This window comes from Peromyscus maniculatus, chromosome 7 (assembly GCF_049852395.1).
Source record: "Peromyscus maniculatus bairdii isolate BWxNUB_F1_BW_parent chromosome 7, HU_Pman_BW_mat_3.1, whole genome shotgun sequence".
In the NCBI taxonomy this organism is placed as follows: domain Eukaryota; kingdom Metazoa; phylum Chordata; class Mammalia; order Rodentia; family Cricetidae; genus Peromyscus; species Peromyscus maniculatus.
Window position 1 is genome coordinate 53,253,087 of NC_134858.1, and position 19,101 is coordinate 53,272,187.

Sequence of the window (19,101 nt, forward strand, 5' to 3'; positions counted from 1 at the left end):
ACAAAGAAACAAAATAGGTGTCTTAAAAGATATTTGAAGCTAGAAATCTATTTCAAAACCTAAAGGCTTTTTAAAAATGCTCAAGGAGGCAGAGCCAGGCAAATCTCTATGAGTTCAAGCCAGCCTGGTGCTACAGAGTGAGATCCAGGACAGGCAAAAAAACTACACAGAGAAACCCTGTCTCGAGAAAACAAACAAACAAACTAGATCTGACAGAAAAGCTTTCCAAATAGCTGGCTATTCTCAATTAGACTACAAAATGTTAACCCAACAGAACTTGTAACATATACTGTATAAACCCAAGAACCTCGGGATCTGGACAGCCATGCGGCATGCCAAGTGCTTATCCTTCTAACTTAATGTTATCCTTCTAACTTAATAGTTTTCCTATGGGGCTAAGAGATGAGGGCGTATGGTTGATGGAAGGCATTTAAGTGATGAAGCAATTACCAGACAATTTCACCAACTTGACTACAAAGACTGTTTTCACTGGCAGTGTAGGGAAAAGCAGGCTCCCTTAGCTACCAACAATGGCATGGCATCCTTCTGTATGTGCCAAGTGACGTCAAGGGCTTCCTTAGTTCCGTAGTAAGTCTACAACAACTAAGTCCACAAATACAGAAAAGGCTAGAGCCTCAATTCTCCCTGGGAGACCTTTTCTATAGAGCAACAAACCTGTGCCTTTTAGAAGGGACTAGTATTAAAGGTCTTGATATATAGATATGTATATGTGTATGTGTCTGTATACAGACAGGCACTCACCTGGCATACATGGGATTTCCAGTACAGCAAAGTAAATAAATTTAAAAAGTAAAAACAAAACAAAAAAAAAACAAAACTCAAGAACAGAAAAACAAGGAATAGGAAGTGAAACAGTATATGAAAAGAATGAAGCAGAAGCTTTCCTTTTCCAAACTGAAATATAGCAGTATTTTAAAAACATCGGTGGAGCCAGGCGGCGGTGGCGCACGCCTTTAATCCCAGCACTCGGGAGGCAGAGGCAGGCGGATCTCTGTGAGTTTGAGGCCAGCCTGGGCTACAGAGTGAGTTCCAGGAAAGGCGCAAAGCTACACAGAGAAACCCGGTCTCAAAAAACAAACAAACAAACAAAACATCGGTGTTCTATCAAAAAGATCCTCCAGGAACATCCCGTGACATGTTTGTTTTCTGAATGGTACCCTCATTAATCAATACAGGAAAAGAAGGCAAGGAGACTCCTCAACATAATCCTTCCTCATAAAGATCACTGATTTCTTTAAACCATTCTGGGTCTAGGTGCAGAGACCAGATTTTGGAAACTGGTGGCTGGTATGGGAATCACTTCTAAGCTACCCATAGCCACGAAGACTCGCTCTGCTCAGTAACTACACCATTAGGGCTGATGACATGGAGGACAAACCACCTCCGCTAACAGCTCCTTGGCTAGCCCTGCTCACCTGGATGGCTGCAAAGGCCAGTGCTGCCCAGATAACATGCATCAGGATCTCTTGTAGCTTCTTCACAACCAGAGCCTCACATCCCTGTAACACACAGCCTCGTTAGACCTGCTTCTCAAGAGAAAGCTGCAGACACAAATGACTACTCACTGGCAGCAATGGAAATGAAAATGAATAATGATCAGCGCAACTGTAATGCACAATTCAAACAAAATACAATGCATTAAAATATTTATAGTGAAACAAAATGCCATTGAAGTCAAGTGCATAGACTGAAAAGAAGCTCCAGGCAGTGCCTGCAGTGGACACAGTCCAAACTCACCTCGGCGTAGAGGTCGGAGGGGTTGGCCAGGCTGCCGTTACAGCTCTTGGCAGTCTCTCTGCAGCAGCTGAGAGGAACACTCTGGTTTTTGGTTTCTTTGAACCAATCTGTATTTTCCCAGTCTGAATAGTTATGAATTCCACAACAGTGCAGCTGGATAAGAGAGAGATTTTCCTTAGGTAAGGCAGCCGTTTGTGTTGAGCTCTGTGCACTATTTAACAAGCTACTCCAGATCAGTGATCTCAGCAGAGCTTTCTACAGTGAACACCACACTACATCTTTCCAGTCCAATGTGGAGGCACCAGCCACAGGAGGATGAACTGAGCACTTAAAATATGGTTAGTGTGACTGAAGAACTGCATTTTCAATCTCAATTTAAATATGGCTGAGTTTTAATTGTGTGTGTGTGTGTGTGTGTGTGTGTGTGTGTGTGTGTGTGTGTGTGTGTGTATGGGCATGCAAGTACAGGTAACTATGGAAGCCAGGTGTCAGATGCCCCAAAACTGGAGTTACAGGTGGTTGGAAGCTGTTCCCATGGGTGTAGGGAACCAAACTCTGGTTCTCTGCAAAATAGGACATGTTCCTAACCACTGAACCATCTCTCAGTCTGCAAATACTCATACCTCACATGTTAAAATATACAGCTCTGAGTTAAATATCATTTCCAATGGCAAAATGATTACATTTTATTTGCAGTGTCTGTGACTTAATTTAAGACAATAAAGCAAAAACATGTATATATAATAGCTGAAACAAGACTGGCAAAAAGCATTCAACTTGGAGGCTGGGTTGCAGGAACACGCTCTCTTACAGCTGTGGAGGGTCACACAGCCCACACACAGAAAGAGAAGAGCTAGTTCCTGTGGACTCAGGCGTGACAACTTTCCAGGAAGCTCACCTGTCTCTGTACATAGTCGATAGCACGGCTGGCAGCATCGGAGTTGGTCCCATTGTAGGTCTTATACACTTTCTGAATGCTTCGATCAACCTCATTCTCCACCTGAATCAAAAGGAAAGACTCCATACCTCAAAAATACTGCTCAAAGTAGCATCAAAGTTACAGCTAAAATTCCTAAGTAACATGTTTTCAAGTTGCCAGAGTACTCTGTACATTGACAGAAAGAAAAAGAGACTTCTTGCTCCAGTTAGATTCAAATTAGCAGCAAACAGTTCTGATCTATTAAGTTACACAGGTTAATAGCCTTCAAAGACTATGCAAAAGAGGCTGGCAAAACAAGCCACTCAAAAGGGACAAAACAACTGTGCACTAGGGAGATGCCCCACATGTGGATATCAAATGTCTATAAAAATAATAAAATTTGTACTCAGCTATATCGAGAACAGAAGTTTTATAAATAAATGCTAATTAACCTTAGGAATTTTAAAGCAGTGGCTTCGCTGAAATAAGCTAAAGAAAATGCAGACTCTGGTCAAACGAAGCTGTTTACTTCACCTGAAAAGCTTAAGCCACCTTTCAAAGCTCTGTGTGAGTCACAGTGGACAACATACCTTTGCTCTGTACACGTATCCCAAAACCACAACAACAACTTCTGTGACAAAAACCAAGAGCAGGATGAAGACAAACTGTAAGGAAACATCATCAGAAATTAAGTAGAGATTTAAAAAATAGTTGTAAATGTTTTCTTGATTAAAAAGCATATGGGACAACCTCTAGAAGTTTAAGGTACGTGTTCATTCTGATGCAGTTTTAAGAGCTAAGGCATCTACATCTGCAGAACTTCACCCTCAGTCAAGACAGAGGACCACATGAAGCAGTCCCCACAGTCTGACATGTGCTAAATGAAGTGTTAACTCACCGTGGCGAGTCCACAGCGACTCTCCCGGATAGTGGCACAGCAGCCGATGAGGCCAATGATGAAGAGCAGGGCTCCTACAGCTATGATCACCACAGCAGGGAAGAGCGTGTACACATCCTCAAAGAAGTGGTCATAGTCGTCGTAAGTGATGAAGACATAGGCCCCCACGTAGCAGAGAATGCCCGCTGCCCCCTGTGGAAGCAGGTGGAAACACCAGTCTGAGCGTCGTCCCTGCGACTCCCACTCTCGCTTGGGTTATAGTTTTTTCTTAGGTTGTGTCTTGTGTATCTCAGCTGACCTTGAGTCCTCTAGGTAGTCAAGGTCGACTTTGAATTTCTGCTCTTCCTGCCTCCACGTTCAAACATGGGCACCATCACCTCAGTGTAGGTGGTGCTGCAGACCTACGCCAGGGCTTTGCTCATGGTATACCCTCTACCAGCCAAGGTGTCTTCCACCCAAGAGGCTATAACTAAATGAGATTTCCCATCACTCTTAAATCAGTAAAGCTAAAACATCCCTGATTCATTATTAAAAACGCTTTTGTTGGTGGTTTTTGAGACAGGGTTTCTCTGTGTTGCTCTAGCTTTCCTGGAACTCACTCTAGAGACCAAGCTAGCCTCGGAACTCAGACCCACCTGCTGGGATTAAAGGCATGAGCTACCACCCCTGGCAAAATTCTTTACTAAATAAAATTGCAAATTTTCTAAACCTCACCTATTTTTCAGTAGAAAAAAACATAACGAATAAATAACAATAACAAGAATTCACTTTAGCTGTATTCTACAAGTAGAGAAATGATACAAGGAACAGAGTTAGGACTTGAGTCTAGGCAAAGTAACTCCAAATATATATATCTGTTTAGCCTTCTTAGAAAAATATTAGTACACCTGAAACCCAAAATATGCTGTCCTAGAGACAGATGGTGAGGCAAAGAGCCCAGGCTCGGGCACACTGCAAACCTGTCTCCATCTACCTGTTCTTTAGAAACATGCTCCTCAAACTCCTGTGTGAGTAAAAGCACCCAAGGAACTCATTAAACTGCACGTTCTGACTCAGAAGTCTCAAGTGGGTTTGAACTGCTACATTTCTATCAGGTTCCCACCAACGCTGAGGCTGTGGTTTGGGGCTGCACTTGGAGTCCCAGGTGCTGGAACACTTAGGGGAAGGTGAAGACAGGAAGCCTATTTCAGCCCGGGCTCCTTCTCCAAGGGCAGGCACTTCTGTACACTCTCCATCACCTGTGGTTTGGTTACACGCCCAGCTCTGTGCTTACTGCTACCTGCACAGGACAACCAGGCACCCAGAACAACCAGGCACCCAGAACAACCAGGCACCCACTGCCAAGCTCTGCTAAACTGCTCTAAGGAGCAGAAGTTGCAGAGCTGTCACACGAGTGTGATGACCTCGCCTTTGAAAGATTAAACATACAAATCTTCAAACCAGCAAACGGCTTCCAAAGTTAACATTAGAGATTACCACTCAATCCTCTGAAGTCTATTAGGTTTAGTATGTCTGGACGCCACAGGTCTATCTTCTTATATGGTGTAATACATGATTACAATCACTGTCAGATCTGGAAAAAGAAGGCTCCAGTAACCTGATTATGTCACACACACACACACACACACACACACACACACACACACACACACACACACACGACGGGATATTTGTTTAAAAGGGAAGAAACTGCAGGCAGTACTCTGGGTATTGCCTAGCCCACCACCCTATAGTTTGTACTCACCAAACTATTTTTCATAACTGAATGAACAGACCAATTAAGAATAATAAATGTGACTATGGAGGGTTTTTTAGATCATCTCTCCTCCACTGCTAGTTCTCTTCTCTTTCCCCTCCTATTCTCCTCACTCTCATCATCGAGTCTTCAGCTCCAGGTGCCCTCACACTTCCACATCTCTGCCTGAAGTCCGGCTGACTCCCACGCCACCTGTTTACTGCACCCTGACGTCACCTCACTGCAGCATGTGTCTTAACCTGGCTACCCTGAATCTTGATCCCTGACTCTGTCCCTTAATATGTTCTTCATGAGAGTTACTGTTAAAAGTATGAACGGGGCAAGGCCTAACTTACGCAAATGTTCATGACAAGCTGTTTTGCCTCTGGCTTTACTCTCTGAACACTCCATCACCCTTCATAGATTACGAAAATATAAAACTGATACACACACCCCACTTTACACCTCTACAGCTGTCTTACTAACTCTGATGCAGCTTAAGGATCGCCACTTCCTCGTGGAAGCCATTCTTAACTAGTCACTCATCCAGTCAAACAGGGCATCTTTAATAATGGCTCAGTTGAACCGTATTTCTTACTATACCTCCTGGGTACAGAGTGTGCCTGTTTCTTTCAGCCCTGCACCACCACATGTATCAATTCAAAGAGTGCCCAGCACAAGCAAGTATTATCCAAGTTTACAGAGTGAACCTCACCACACCCTCCACCTCTACGGCAAGGACAGTGACTTCAGCTGGCTTGTGTGTGTCTGCTCATCAGTCCAGACAGTGCTCAGTTTTCAGTTCACTACTCAAACACCATTTGGTAACTAATCCGCTTCCTGGATTCTGATGGCCACCACCTCCAGAACAGGGTGTAAGTCATAGTCAGTAAGCTACCATTAAAACAATACTACACTGAGAGCTACAAGGCTCGTTGAAATTCACTTGCATATCTGCTTTGGGGGTATATCACTATGGGATGAGAAAAAAAATGAGGGGCCAGGCGGTGGTGGCGCACGCTTGTAGTCCCAGCACTCAGGAGGTAGGTGGATCTCTGTGAGTTCGAGGCCAGCCTGGTCTACAGAGCTAGTCCAGGATAGGCTCCAAAGCTACAGAGAAACCCTGTCTCAAAAAACAAAAACAAAAAAAAAAAAAAAAAAGAGGCTTAACAGTTTGGAAGTATGTGGACTCTGTAACAATGTCTCATTAAAACACTTCCAACTACACGTATGTGCTATATAGTCACAAACATACATAAGAAATAATACATAATACATTTTACTAAAGCAAATAATTCAGTCTTCAAACACGAATTAATCAAATTGTGCCCATAGCTTTCATTAAACAAACTTTATACAAGAACTGTTCCTATAGAGTTATTTCTTAAAAGGCTTGTGGGGAGAGGGTGCAGGTGTAGTGGCCATGCTTTTAAGCCCAGCACCCAGGAGGCAGAGCCAGGCAGATTTCTATGAGTTCAAGGACTGCCTGATCTACACAAGAGTTTAAAGCAAGTCAGGACTACAGTGGGTCCCTGCATCAAAAAGAAGGGGTGTGGGTTGAGTGGAAATTGTGGCAAACGGATTAGGGAGGTGGCTGGAGAGAAGGCTGTACATACTACTTTCCAAAGGACCTGAATTCAGTTCCTGTCACCCCCTCTCCAAAGGTTCCAACATCTTCTGGATTCTGCAGGCCTGTGCACTGGTGCACATATATACTCGTCCTGCTCTGCTCCCCCAATTAAAAAAAAAATGTTTTAAAATGAATTCAGCCCTAGAGAGATGCTCAGTGGTTAAGAGCATGCACTGCACTTCCAGGGGACGACGTAAGTTTGGTTCCCAGGATCTATACTGGGCAGCTCAAAACTTCCCATAACGCCTGTTCCTGTCCTGGGTCATCCAGTACCCTCTTCTGGTCTCTACAGACGACCACATTCACATGCCTGTGTACACACGACACAATTAAAAATAAATCCCTGGGCTGGAGAGATGACTCAGCAGTTAAGAGCACTGACTGCTCTTCGAGAGGACCCAGGTTCAATTCCCAGTACCCACATGGCAGCTCACAACTGTCTGTAACTCCAGTTCCAGGAGACCCAACACCCTGACACACACACAAAGGCAGGAGAAACACCAATGCACATAAAATAAAAATGAACCTTAATAAATAAAATTTAAAAATTAAATCTTTTTTTTTAACTTTCTATTTAAGTATAGTGCACTAACCAATTGTGTCATCAGACCCAGCTAGTAAATGAAATTTTAGCCGAGATAAATCTGAATAAAAATGTAACAAGAGGATAATACACACTCAAAATATACAGCACAGGGCACTAAGAAACCAGTTGCGTTTTAGAAATAAAGTGAGTCTTCAGCCTAAAGCGATTTCTATGAGACTCACACTTAGCATGGCTGAGAATGGCCAAGTGCAATGTCTCTTGGGCTGTCCCTCTGAGCAGAGTGAGGCAGGCATTCATCTGGAACTAGCACAAGAATGTAGGAAAACAAACCCAACTAGATGCAGCACACCCAATGGAAGGCAAAGCAGTCAAGCCCACTGTAAGTGCTTAGCGTCTGAAAGGTGACAGACATGCGGAGAGGGACTCTATCAGTCTCCATTCTTCACCATCAGTAGGAACTAATGCAACAGACACTGTCTGCACTGCCGGAGGACAGTGTAAAACGAGTGCTCATCTCTTCTCAACACTGTCTGAAGACAGAGCAGGTTCATTTCAAACAGAGAAACCTAATCACTTCTAAGAATCTGCCTTAATGACACCCAACCATCAGAATAAGAAACAAAAATAAAAGAAAACCAAACAAGATAAATAGTAATTTGCATGGGCAGTTGCAGGGAGGAGCATAAGTAGTTCCTACTAGTGATGGAACTTTGTAGTCACTCTGATTTCTAATGCAGACAGGATATTATTAGAAAAGCTACATACATGTAACAGGTGAGCTTTGTGAAATCCTGTTTGTGGGGAGGTGATGGGATTGGATCAGGACTTTACCAATAAAGCAGCTGCAGAGGAGGGAGGGAGAGAGGAGGGAGGGAGAGAGGAGGGTGCAGCTGCAGAGGAGGGAGGGAGAGAGGAGGGGGCAGCAGCAGGGAGGAGGGGGGAGAGTGCAGCAGCAGAGAGGAGGGAGGAGGGTGCAGCAGCAGAGAGGAGGGAGGAGGGTGCAGCAGCAGGGAGGAGGGAGGAGGGTGCAGCAGGAGGGAGGAGGGAGGAGGGTGCAGCAGGAGGGAGGAGGAAGGAGGGTGTAGCAGGAGGGAGGAGGGTGCAGCAGGAGGGAGGAGGGAGGAGGGTGCAGCAGGAGGGAGGAGGAAGGAGGGTGCAGCAGGAGGGAGGAGGAAGGAGGGTGCAGCAGGAGGGAGGAGGAAGGAGGGTGCAGCAGCAGGGAGGAGGGGGGAGGGTGCAGCAGCAGGGAGGAGGGAGGAGGGTGCAGCAGCAGGGAGGAGGGGGAGGGTACAGCAGCAGGGAGGAGGGGGGAGGGTACAGCAGCAGAGGAGGGAGGAGGGTGCAGCAGGAGGGAGGAGGGGGGAGGGTGCAGCAGCAGGGAGGAGGGGGGAGGGTACAGCAGCAGAGGAGGGAGGAGGGTGCAGGAGGGAGGAGGGGGAGGGTGCAGCAGCAGGGAGGAGGGAGGAGGGTGCAGCAGCAGGGAGGAGGGAGGAGGGTGCAGCAGCAGGGAGGAGGGAGGAGGGTGCAGCAGGAGGGAGGAGGGAGGAGGGTGCAGCAGGAGGGAGGAGGAAGGAGGGTGCAGCAGGAGGGAGGAGGGTGCAGCAGCAGGGAGGAGGGAGGAGGGTGCGGCAGCAGGGAGGAGGGAGGAGGGGGAGGGTGCAGCAGCAGGGAGGAGGGGGAGGGTGCAGCAGCAGGGAGGAGGGGGAGGGTGCAGCAGCAGGGAGGAGGGAAGAGGGTGCAGCAGCAGGGAGGAGGGAGGAGGGTGCAGCAGCAGGGAGGAGGGAGGAGGGTGCAGCAGCAGGGAGGAGAGGGGAGGGTGGAGCTGGAAGCTGCTGATGGGTCACCACTGAGAGAATCTGGGCCTAGGAGGAGGATTTGTGCCAGGACAGTGCACTAAAAATCACTATCCTTTTCACAAAGAAAAGGGAAATTTAGGGGAAAGGCTGAGGTTTTTGGGGGGCGGGGGAATCATTCCTTTACTTTGTCCATGTTTTAAATTAAGTCACGGAAGTTTAAAACTTTAGGTGTTTTTCTGTTAACTGAACTGTTCCTCTATAAACTGAGCTATTACAAGTTTCAAAAGTGTGACACTAATTCTGTCCTTTTCATCTTTCTTTACATCTACCCAAGTGTGAATGTATTCAAGCAAGAAATTTCATTCTTTAACATTTGCTGTCTTGAAGTTCACAAACCAGGGTTGGTGCTTTTTCTTGTTGTTTTGTTGTTGGTAGGGGGTTAACTCAACTCTCTGTGGGAGGGGGGAGGAGACAAGCCAATGAAATCCTAAAACCCACAAAACTATTTCCTCTTTGTCATCAAGCTCTCTGAGACCTATGTCTGCAAAGTGGCAACTTCAAACTAAACCTACCTGTTTAAAACTGGGCGCACGCCTTTAATCCCAGCACTCGGGAGGCAGAGCCAGGCGGATCTCTGTGAGTTCAAGGCCAGCCTGGGCTACCAAGTGAGTTCCAGGAAAAGGCGCAGAGCTACAAAGAGAAACCCTGTCTCGAAAAACCAAAAAAAAAAAAAAAAAAAAGAAACAAAAAAACAAAACAAAAAAAACAAAAAACTGGGCGATCGAATTGCTCTGTTGTCCGTTTATCTGTGTGGAAACCCAGAGCCCTGACAATGGAAGCATCCCACAGAACATGTGTATGGAAAGGAAGCAAACAGAACTCACTCTGTGGCGCAGTGATCAGAGACCCAGTGATCGTGTCTACAATGGCAAAGTGGATCAATGCGGAAATCGCTCCTTCAGATAGGCAGGCTAGCAGAATCGTTAGGCCTTGGGCTTTGAGGTCAATGGAGTCCAGACAGACCCTGCTCTACACTGATCCACTTTTGTGACTGTAGACACGATCACTGCTCCTTCAGAGTGATTTTTGCCTCAAAGAATCAATTGATAAAGAATAGGGGTTGGGGAAGAAGAAATAGTGGGGGGAACTGGTTAAAAAGTGCTATGTATTCTAAACATTATAAAAAGCAAAATTCAAAGCTGGGGAGATTCAAAAACAATATATATACATATTTTAACATTTAATTCTTATTTTAACATTTAATTCTGAGTTTCTTGTGCAGCCATATTAGATTTGTATATACCTCATTATTTTCCTTCAAGGAATTACTGGTAATTCTGTATAATCCATTTCTGAAAGAAACCTTCCCAAAACTTTACCTTCCTGCCATCAAGACTACCTTAGAAATCACAAAATCTTTCTTTCACTCAGGCTTACTCTGATATAAAACAGTTCATGTCACTAAGCAAAATTACTCCTCTATGAAGTCTTAGCTTACAAACTTCATTAATTTTTTATACCTTTCCAAAAACAACAATAAAAAGACAATCCCAAAGACCCTCGACCCTCTTTCAGAAATCAAGGCTACTTCTACCCAAGACCTTTTGAAGCTACAAAGATAATATTTTCTGCTTGACAAATCGGTCAATAATAAAGTAAAGCAGGATTCACTTTATACCAGAGGGAGTATAGACTAGTACAAAAGTATGCTTTTGGAAAACAATCCACAATACATATCAACTTTAGCATTTACACCTAGTAACACCACTTCTAGTAATGTGCAAGTACACAAGATGGAAACAATGACTTGTACATTTGTCAAAACACCACAAAATGGCAACAACAAAAGCAAAAACCCAAAGCCTAAGAGGCACGCTTGCATCATAGCCTTGAGACACTGAAAATACAACTTAGTGTGTTTATAGTACATTAAGGGGAAAACTACATATTTTAGTACAAAAACATTTTTAAGAAAAAGTTGATATTGTTTGAGTGATGAAATTATAAGTTTAGTTGTTTCTAATATGTTTAAGAGTTTTATATATTTTTCACACACTGCAGAAGTACATTTAAAATTATGTCTGAAATTAAGACTGTACTGTTTTATTTTCCAGATTAATTCCTAGGTCTGTCTGCCCTTAAATACATAAACTAGCTCTCTTCAATCCCACACTCTAGGTGCCTGTCAACTGCTCCCATTAATCACTATTTTAGGTCTGACTTTGACTCAGCCTTTAGATATTTTCTGATGGACACTTCTGTCGGTACACATTCTTTATCACATTACCAAAAAGGAGACTTTGTCAAGCCTACTTGGATTGTAGTGTCAAGCTACTTTTGCATTCAATATCACTGACATCACTGCCACTATTCTTAAATATTTTAATCCTTTTAAACTGCTATTTTGTAACATTAAAAAGGTCATGCTCAATTTTACTGTATTTTTATTTTTCATTTGGTCTTTTATACTCATTGTTGTTCCAAATAATCCAGTGTACGCCCACCTACCAGTTGAAGGCCCCAAAGTTCAGACAGTAACGAAACTGGAGACAGACTAGAGGCCACAAACAGGCCACTTTCAGACTTGTGGGTTCCAGGGCCAGCAGCGTATCACGGAGGCTGAACTTGGGTTTTGAGACCCTTTGCTGCCCCATTCCTCTCTAATCGTAAAAAGTCAGTTATTACTTTGGGAGTCTGGAGTGCTTAAGCTTTATTATGTTAGTCTAGCTATGTGTTTAAATTAGCAGCAGCAACAATGTAAAATACATAACGTCAACTATATATAGTCTTTTTAGATTAAAAATGAATAAACATAAAACCTTCTCATCTACTGACTGTTAAGCTATTTAAAAGAGTGTGAGGGAGGAGAGGAGCAGAAAGAAAAGATTTTCTCAAGCTAAATATTAACTTTTATTATGAGAAACTGACAACTTATAGTTACGAAATCTGTTAACTATATGTTAATAACAACTAAGACTACATCTCTGAAGAAGAGACCCATCCACAGACATAAATGGGTGTCCACCAGAGATAATGAAACTTGGTTAAGATGCCCCTCGCTTCTCCCGTTAGTTGAGCAGTTAAGCAGCAGAAACTACTTTGTGTGTCTGAGGCAGGCAGACCAGCTAGTCCACAACTGCTTACTGACCACACGGTTCTTACACTGCACCTGCTAGGTGCCAAGTAAAATATTATGGAATTTTCTGGGGAAAAACAAAACAAAATTCTCTAACTAGAATCAGATTTTATGACATAAAATTCATTAAAACACTTCAAGGAACGATAGATATTCTAAAAGATAAACGTTCTTTTTTGTTTGTTTGTTTGTTTGTTTTTTCAAGACAAGGTTTCTCTGTATAGCCCTGGCTATCCTAGATCTCCCTCTATGAACTCGGAGAACCCCTGCCTCTGCCTCCCAAGTGCTGGAATTAAAGGCATGCACAACCACCACCCAGTTCTAAAAGATAAATATTCTAAAGGAGATTGAAAACTTCGTCCTCAAACTATAATCAAAGAGCTTTTCTACTGGCTCTAAGTTCTACCTACATCAGCAGTTCTCAACTGTGGGTCGGGATCCCTTTGGGGTTGGCATATCAGATATTTACAATTCATAACAGTAACAAAATTACAGTGATAAAGTAGCAATAAAATAATAAAATAACATGAGAAACTGTTAGAAGATTGAGAACCACTACTCTAAATGATTACTGAGGGCCACAGACGTGACTAAGAATGCAACAGTCAGAAACCTTTTTAGTCAAAACCCAAGAGGAGCTAGGAGGTGGTAGGTAGGACATGCCTTTAAGACCAAGACTAGGGAGGCAGAGGCAGGTGGATCTCTGGGGTCAAGGCCAGCCTGGTCTACAGAGTGAGTTCCATGACAGCCAAGGCTATACAGAAAAACCTTGTCTTGAAAAACAAAACAAAAAAAACAGAAAAATAAATAAATAAATATACTTCCAGTATGCACCACGATTTGCTTCCCAACAAAGCTGAACTTCTGTCCTTAACAAATTGTAAAACTATTTTAATAAACAACCTGTTGGCTGAAGAGGTGTTACAACAACACAATCTTTTTTAGAACAATCACACAGCCAGGAGAAGCACAGGAAACAAAAGCAGATCAACATATCCTATTTATATTTACCAATGCAGATACAGGACATGTCAGAAAACACAGTGGGTATAGATTTACGGAGGCTTGTGACAAGACTGGAAAACACTTCAATTTCTTTCTCTTTTACATTTTTTATTTTAGAGTTGTCTATTTTTATTTTACACGTGGGTGTTTTAGCTGCATGTATATCTGTGCACCATGTGTGTGCCTGATGCCCACAGAGGTTAGAAGAGGTCATTAGAGGTCCTGGAACTACAGCTGATAGATAACTGTAAGGTACCATGAGGGTGCTTGAACCCAGGTCCTCTGCAAGAGCAACAACCGCTCTTAACTGCTGAGCCACCTCTCCAGCCCTTTTCACTCTATGTTCTTAGCCGAGAGCATGAAGCATAACCTGTATGTCCTTATTTGGTAATGTGAACATGCCAAGTACACCCTGGCTTTATGACTTAGCTAGTCCTTCGTCCTGAATTCCCTCACCTCTTACAATCACCCCCACAATGGCTTCTTATAGTCCACACTGCACCGTACTTCCTTAGACAAGCCTCTGCCAACCTCGAGTGGACACCAGATCACCTCCACATCACCCTGGCTTAACTTTCTGGTATTTTCCCCATTTGTCTTCAACCACCTGTCTTGGGCCACTTGAAAGTTCTGTAACAACTTTTCTGCAATAATAGGTGTGCAGATGTTTGTATTTGCTTAACAAAGCAATTTTTCTTAGTTATATACATTCACACAGAGAGATACTTTAGAAGTAAACAGGACACATTTTATACAGTTTAACATCTTTACAGATAGGTTATTTCACATGAATAATTATGATAGCACAAGTGCTGGACATCCTGGACGGACTTCTCCCTCCTCCACAAGTTGTTCTAGCGTTACTTCTCATCACAGATGAAATACAAGAGACAGACAAGATCAAAGTCTACAAGCATGGACAAAGCTTTCTCCTACAGCCTTGCAATGCCTAACGTAAATATGTGCAAAGTAAATACCAGTCAGATGGGCTTTATGACAGGGTAGATAAAATTACTTGTGTAACACAGGACTGGATTAAGTACCTAATAAACCTACCAGAATAAAGGTGTGGTATTAGTAAGTACTGATTAAGGGCTGTGGAGATGGTGCAGGGTGCATGGGGCCCTGAGTATGATCTCCAGAATCCATGGGGAACTGGAGAAGCCCTGGTGCTCTTGACGAGATCAAAGGCTGGATTCCAGGAGCTGGAGGGCTGGCCAGTGCAGCACACGCAATGGCAAACAACAAAGACTGTCTCCAACAAAGTGGAAGAAGACTGGCACCTGAGGTTATCCTCTGACCTCCACATGGGTGCATGGGATACAATCATTTGGGCTCTCACATGAACTCACACAAAAAACAAAAGACAGATAAAGTCTCCTGGGTCAAATCAAATGACTTAGTAAATTAAGAATCCAGCCCGACCTTGTTTTATAACAGTCTTCAAAATACAGCCTTTTGCCTCAAGCCCACTTAATCTTTAATAAATACTCACGAATCAAGCACTAATACAGTTATATTTAAAGCTATTCTACTGTACAAAAACAGAAGATTTGGAACTGGAGAGATGGCTCAGCAGTTAAGAACACTGGCTGCTCTCCCAAGTTCAATTCCCAGCACCCATACTGCAGCTCACAGCTGTCCTTAACTCGGTATCGGACACCCTCTTCTGGCCTCCACAGCCATCAGGAATAAAAGTGTACAAACATACATGCAGGCAAAACACCCATACATACCTAAGAGACAAATTGTACACCCTTTTCACGTGTCAAAAACTATCATTTAAGCTCTAAACCCCTAATATCCTAGGAATCTGCAGAAGAACAGAATTTTAGAAATAGCTGTTTCAGGCCCGTGCCACCAAGTCTGACTACCTTTGTTCCACCCTCAGGACCTATATGGTAGGAGGAACGACTCCTGCAAGCTGTCTTCTGACCTACATGCATGCATGTTGTAGCATGTACATACCACACTGGAGATGCATGCACACACACACAAACATACAAATAAGAAGCAAGCAGCTGTCTGTCTTTTAAGAGATACATTGTCCCAAACTACACGAAATCTACATTAATAGTTTGGGCAGTTAGATTATTTAAGGCCTGAGGACTGGCTTGACTATTTCCGTACCTCAGATTGGTATGATTGGACAGATTGCCAAAGGAAGCAGTGTATCAAGATATATGGTTGTGCCAAAGCAATTAAACTTTTAACACCTACCAAGGACCGGCCAGTACCAATAGTGAGAAGCAGTGCAAGCAAGTTGCCGAAGGAAATTCAAACTTGATAAGCGTGGGCTTTATCCGTGAAGAGGACCCTAACTCTTCCAGTTACACATTTCTAGGCATTGTAGGGAGGGAGGGACCACCTCGAACACCCTCAATACCAACTGAAGAATGTGTTACAATTTCTCAAAATGAAATCTGTTAACAATTTAAAGTACTTCCTCCTTCATGACTTCAATTCTTAAACAGATGAGCTAACTATAAATAGTACAGCTTAAGTGTGTGTACAGTTTCTAACAATGTAAAAATTGAGAATCAGTACATTTTAGAGAAAAGAGCCTATAATAAGGCTAACAACTGTTGTCCCTGAGTCCCACACCCTTTCCAAATCTTTTCAAGTCTCAACTTCCTATACCAGCACCACAGGCTCTAGCAATGGGACAACCACCTGGGCTTGAACACAGGTCCTGCCACATCTTGGGTGTGCTACCTTAACTCCCTAAGCTTTAATGCCCTCATCTGTAATCCGCACAGCAACACTCCCAGCCAAATCACACTCGTGTAAGTTCTTACCACAATGACTGGCAAGCAGGAAGTGCTGAACAAATAGCTGTCTACAAGTTAATACTGTCAGGAGATGTGCCTAAAACTGCTGCCTCCACCGCACTACATAGTCTCCCCTATTTTCTCTTAACTTCCTTCTCCAAGCTCACAAAAGTTTTACTATTACTAACTCAGATAAAGGTATACTAAATAAACAATATGATGTCGACTGCAACAAAACTCACTAAGAAGTTCACAACATAACATTTACAGGAGTGAATACACTTACACAATTTCCAAGCAATCACTCAGAATTAAGAATTAACTGGTATTATGTTATTATATAATAAATTTGTTGATTATTTAAAGAAAATGGCTTCTGTATTTCTAATATTTTCTCACATTAACACATCTAGGCTCTGTGTGTGAATGGCCTAGAATTCACCTAATAAATATTCTTCAAAACCAAATAGTTACTTCTATAAACCCACAAGGAATTATTGTAACAAATATCCCTAATAACTGAAGTGGATATAAATATCCATCTTAAGCCAGGTGCGGAGGCCCACGCTAATCCCAGGACTTGGGAGGCAGAGACACACAGACCTCTGTGAGCTGGAGGCCAGCCTAGTCTACATAATGAGTTCCAAACAGCTAGAACTACATTGTGAGACCCTGTCCCCCAAAAAAGAAAAAAAAAAGAAAGGAAGGAAGGAAGGAAGGAAGGAAGGAAGAAAAAAGAAAACAAAACAAAGTTTCTGCCTCTTAAGTATCACATTAGCTACAAAGTGTTTTTCATTTAGGGATCTCTGAAAATACATTTTTCCTTTCAAACAGGCATGTAATTTAAAGTATGAGAAGCATCTGTTCTAAACTGGAAAAGAAATCTCAGGAATCCCAATGCCACACAGGTGATTTCAAGTAGTTCAGTCAAGAGTCCGATCACGAGTCTCCTGCACAAATAACCACAGACCTAAATGCCTCATTATCCAGAACATCCTTTTTAGCTACTAGCAGTCAGGACATGGAAGGTTTTATTCTTTGTTAGGGGTAAGAGGAATAGGAAGACTCTTTCCAGAATCAGTGCGCATATTTTCCGAGATAGGAACACATATTTTCCGAGATAGGAACGGAATGGGAATGGAGTGGGGAGGGGGGAGATGATACACTAAAGTATGGGTCAGTGGAATTGTTCAAAGAATGTTCTGGGTACTGTGGACAGAGAACACTGCCCAGGACAGGTGTTTATAACAAAGCTGGGGAAAAGGAAGAGTAACTTGAGACCAGTCTGAGGACACGAGGGTCAGTTGGGTCCCAAATCACCAGTAGTGTGCCCATAACTAATAATTTATCAGAAAACATCCAACGCTAGTGTGTGGGTTATACTGCGCTACGTTACCAAACTTTCACTTACAATAAATATCAGGGCAAACAGCTTGAACCTTTTCTACTGTTAAGCTGTTTTGTGTTGATTTTTAAATGAAACAAAAGAGATGTGATGGAAGACGTGCTTAAAAAGATTCTTACTGGTGCAAAGTCCAGAAGGGCTCAAGAGGTGGAGAGAGCCAAAGGAACAACAGGTTACTACAAAGTCCCTGGGGAGATAAGAGCCTGCCCACAAGATAGGACGGTTATAAACACTTTCTCTGGGTCGGACATCCACGCCACACTCCACCCCCCCCCCCCCAAAAAAAAAAAAACTCTTATAAAAGTGAGTTCGTTGCTTTAAAAATCTCGGGGCAGCTGAAACACTTAAACACTTAAAATTAAGGCTTTATAACTTCAGGCTACCCATCCCCAGCACAGCGATTTTCTTGACCAAAGAAACGCTCTGCTGTCTCAGGCCGAATCCTTTCAGCTTTCTGGGCTGGTTACCAGCCAGCCCACCAACTCCACACAAAGAGCTCTAAGCCGAAATTCCTGGCCCGTGACTCCACCGGCGTCCCCGCGTAGCTGCTACACGCCTTGGGGACTGTCACCGGCTCTGGGAGGGCTCAGACAAAGACAGTGGAACCCGACTCACTGGGGAGTGTCCCATTTCAGGCCTGGCATCCGGACAGGCTCGGCCCCGAGAGCGGAGCGTCCCGCAGGCTGCTCCGGCCGCGGCGCCCCGCGTAACCCTGGCACCGTGCCAGCAGGCCCGGGTCCCCGAAACCTCCGGTCTGCACCGCCTCGACCTCTGTCGGGACCGAGAAGCAGCCCTGCCAAGGGCTCCGGGGCCGCAGGGCCCGGACGACCCCTCCGGCTGGCTCCCGCGCCCGCCCGGTCCACCCGCGCCGCGCAGAGGCCTCCCCTGGCTGGGGCCGCCCGCCAGCTCACCCAGAAGATGAGGTTGAGGAAGACCAGCACGGTCTTGGAGGAGGTGATGCCGCACTGGCCCATGGTGCGGGCGGCCGGCGGAGGCCCGGCTGGGCGAGCGGAGCGGCGCTCAGAGAGAGCGGGCAATGGCGGCGGCGGCGGCGGCTCGGCTGAGAACTGCTGGGCCTGAGCCGCGTTCCCGCAGACCCCCGCGCCGCCGCGCACCGCCCCAGCAAGCACCTCGCGGCTGCGTGCAGCCCGCCGCAAGCCCCCTAGGCCGTTCCCAGGCAACTAAGCCCAGCGTCCGCAGCCGCTCCAGCCAATCATCGCCTCGGAAGCCGAAGTGGCCTCGCCTCTTAAAGGAACCGACGCCTCAGCGCCCTTTCCTCTGGCCTCTGACCGCCCTTGGGTGCAGATTCCTCTTTTTGGGAAATTCTGGTGGGCCAAGCACGACACCCATCTTACTGAGCTACTTTTGCTAGAACCAAATGATTCATAGACCACAGAACTCCGTCCTGTTAACTACTCTTTCCTAGAAAGGCCCGTATCACGTGGGGATTTTCAAGACCGCGTGATACCTAAGCCGCACTCCATCTAAGTTGGGGAGAAAC

The 19,101-nt window shown here is 44.4% G+C and overlaps 1 protein-coding gene across 1 annotated transcript in view; it reads right to left on the reverse strand.

The window, feature by feature from the left end:
- The window catches only part of Tspan3 (tetraspanin 3), a 31,341-nt gene extending 12,526 nt beyond the window's left edge, over positions 1–18,815 (reverse strand). Inside the window, exons 1-6 of the mRNA XM_006971554.4 lie at positions 18,512–18,815; positions 3,576–3,767; positions 3,268–3,342; positions 2,657–2,758; positions 1,759–1,911; positions 1,437–1,520 (exon numbers count right to left, since the gene is read on the reverse strand). Of these exons, the coding sequence (XP_006971616.1) occupies positions 1,437–1,520; positions 1,759–1,911; positions 2,657–2,758; positions 3,268–3,342; positions 3,576–3,767; positions 18,512–18,574 (669 nt within the window). The 5' untranslated portion in view covers positions 18,575–18,815. The remainder of the gene's footprint in view (positions 1–1,436; positions 1,521–1,758; positions 1,912–2,656; positions 2,759–3,267; positions 3,343–3,575; positions 3,768–18,511) is intronic.
- Between the last annotated feature and the right edge of the window lie 286 nt (positions 18,816–19,101).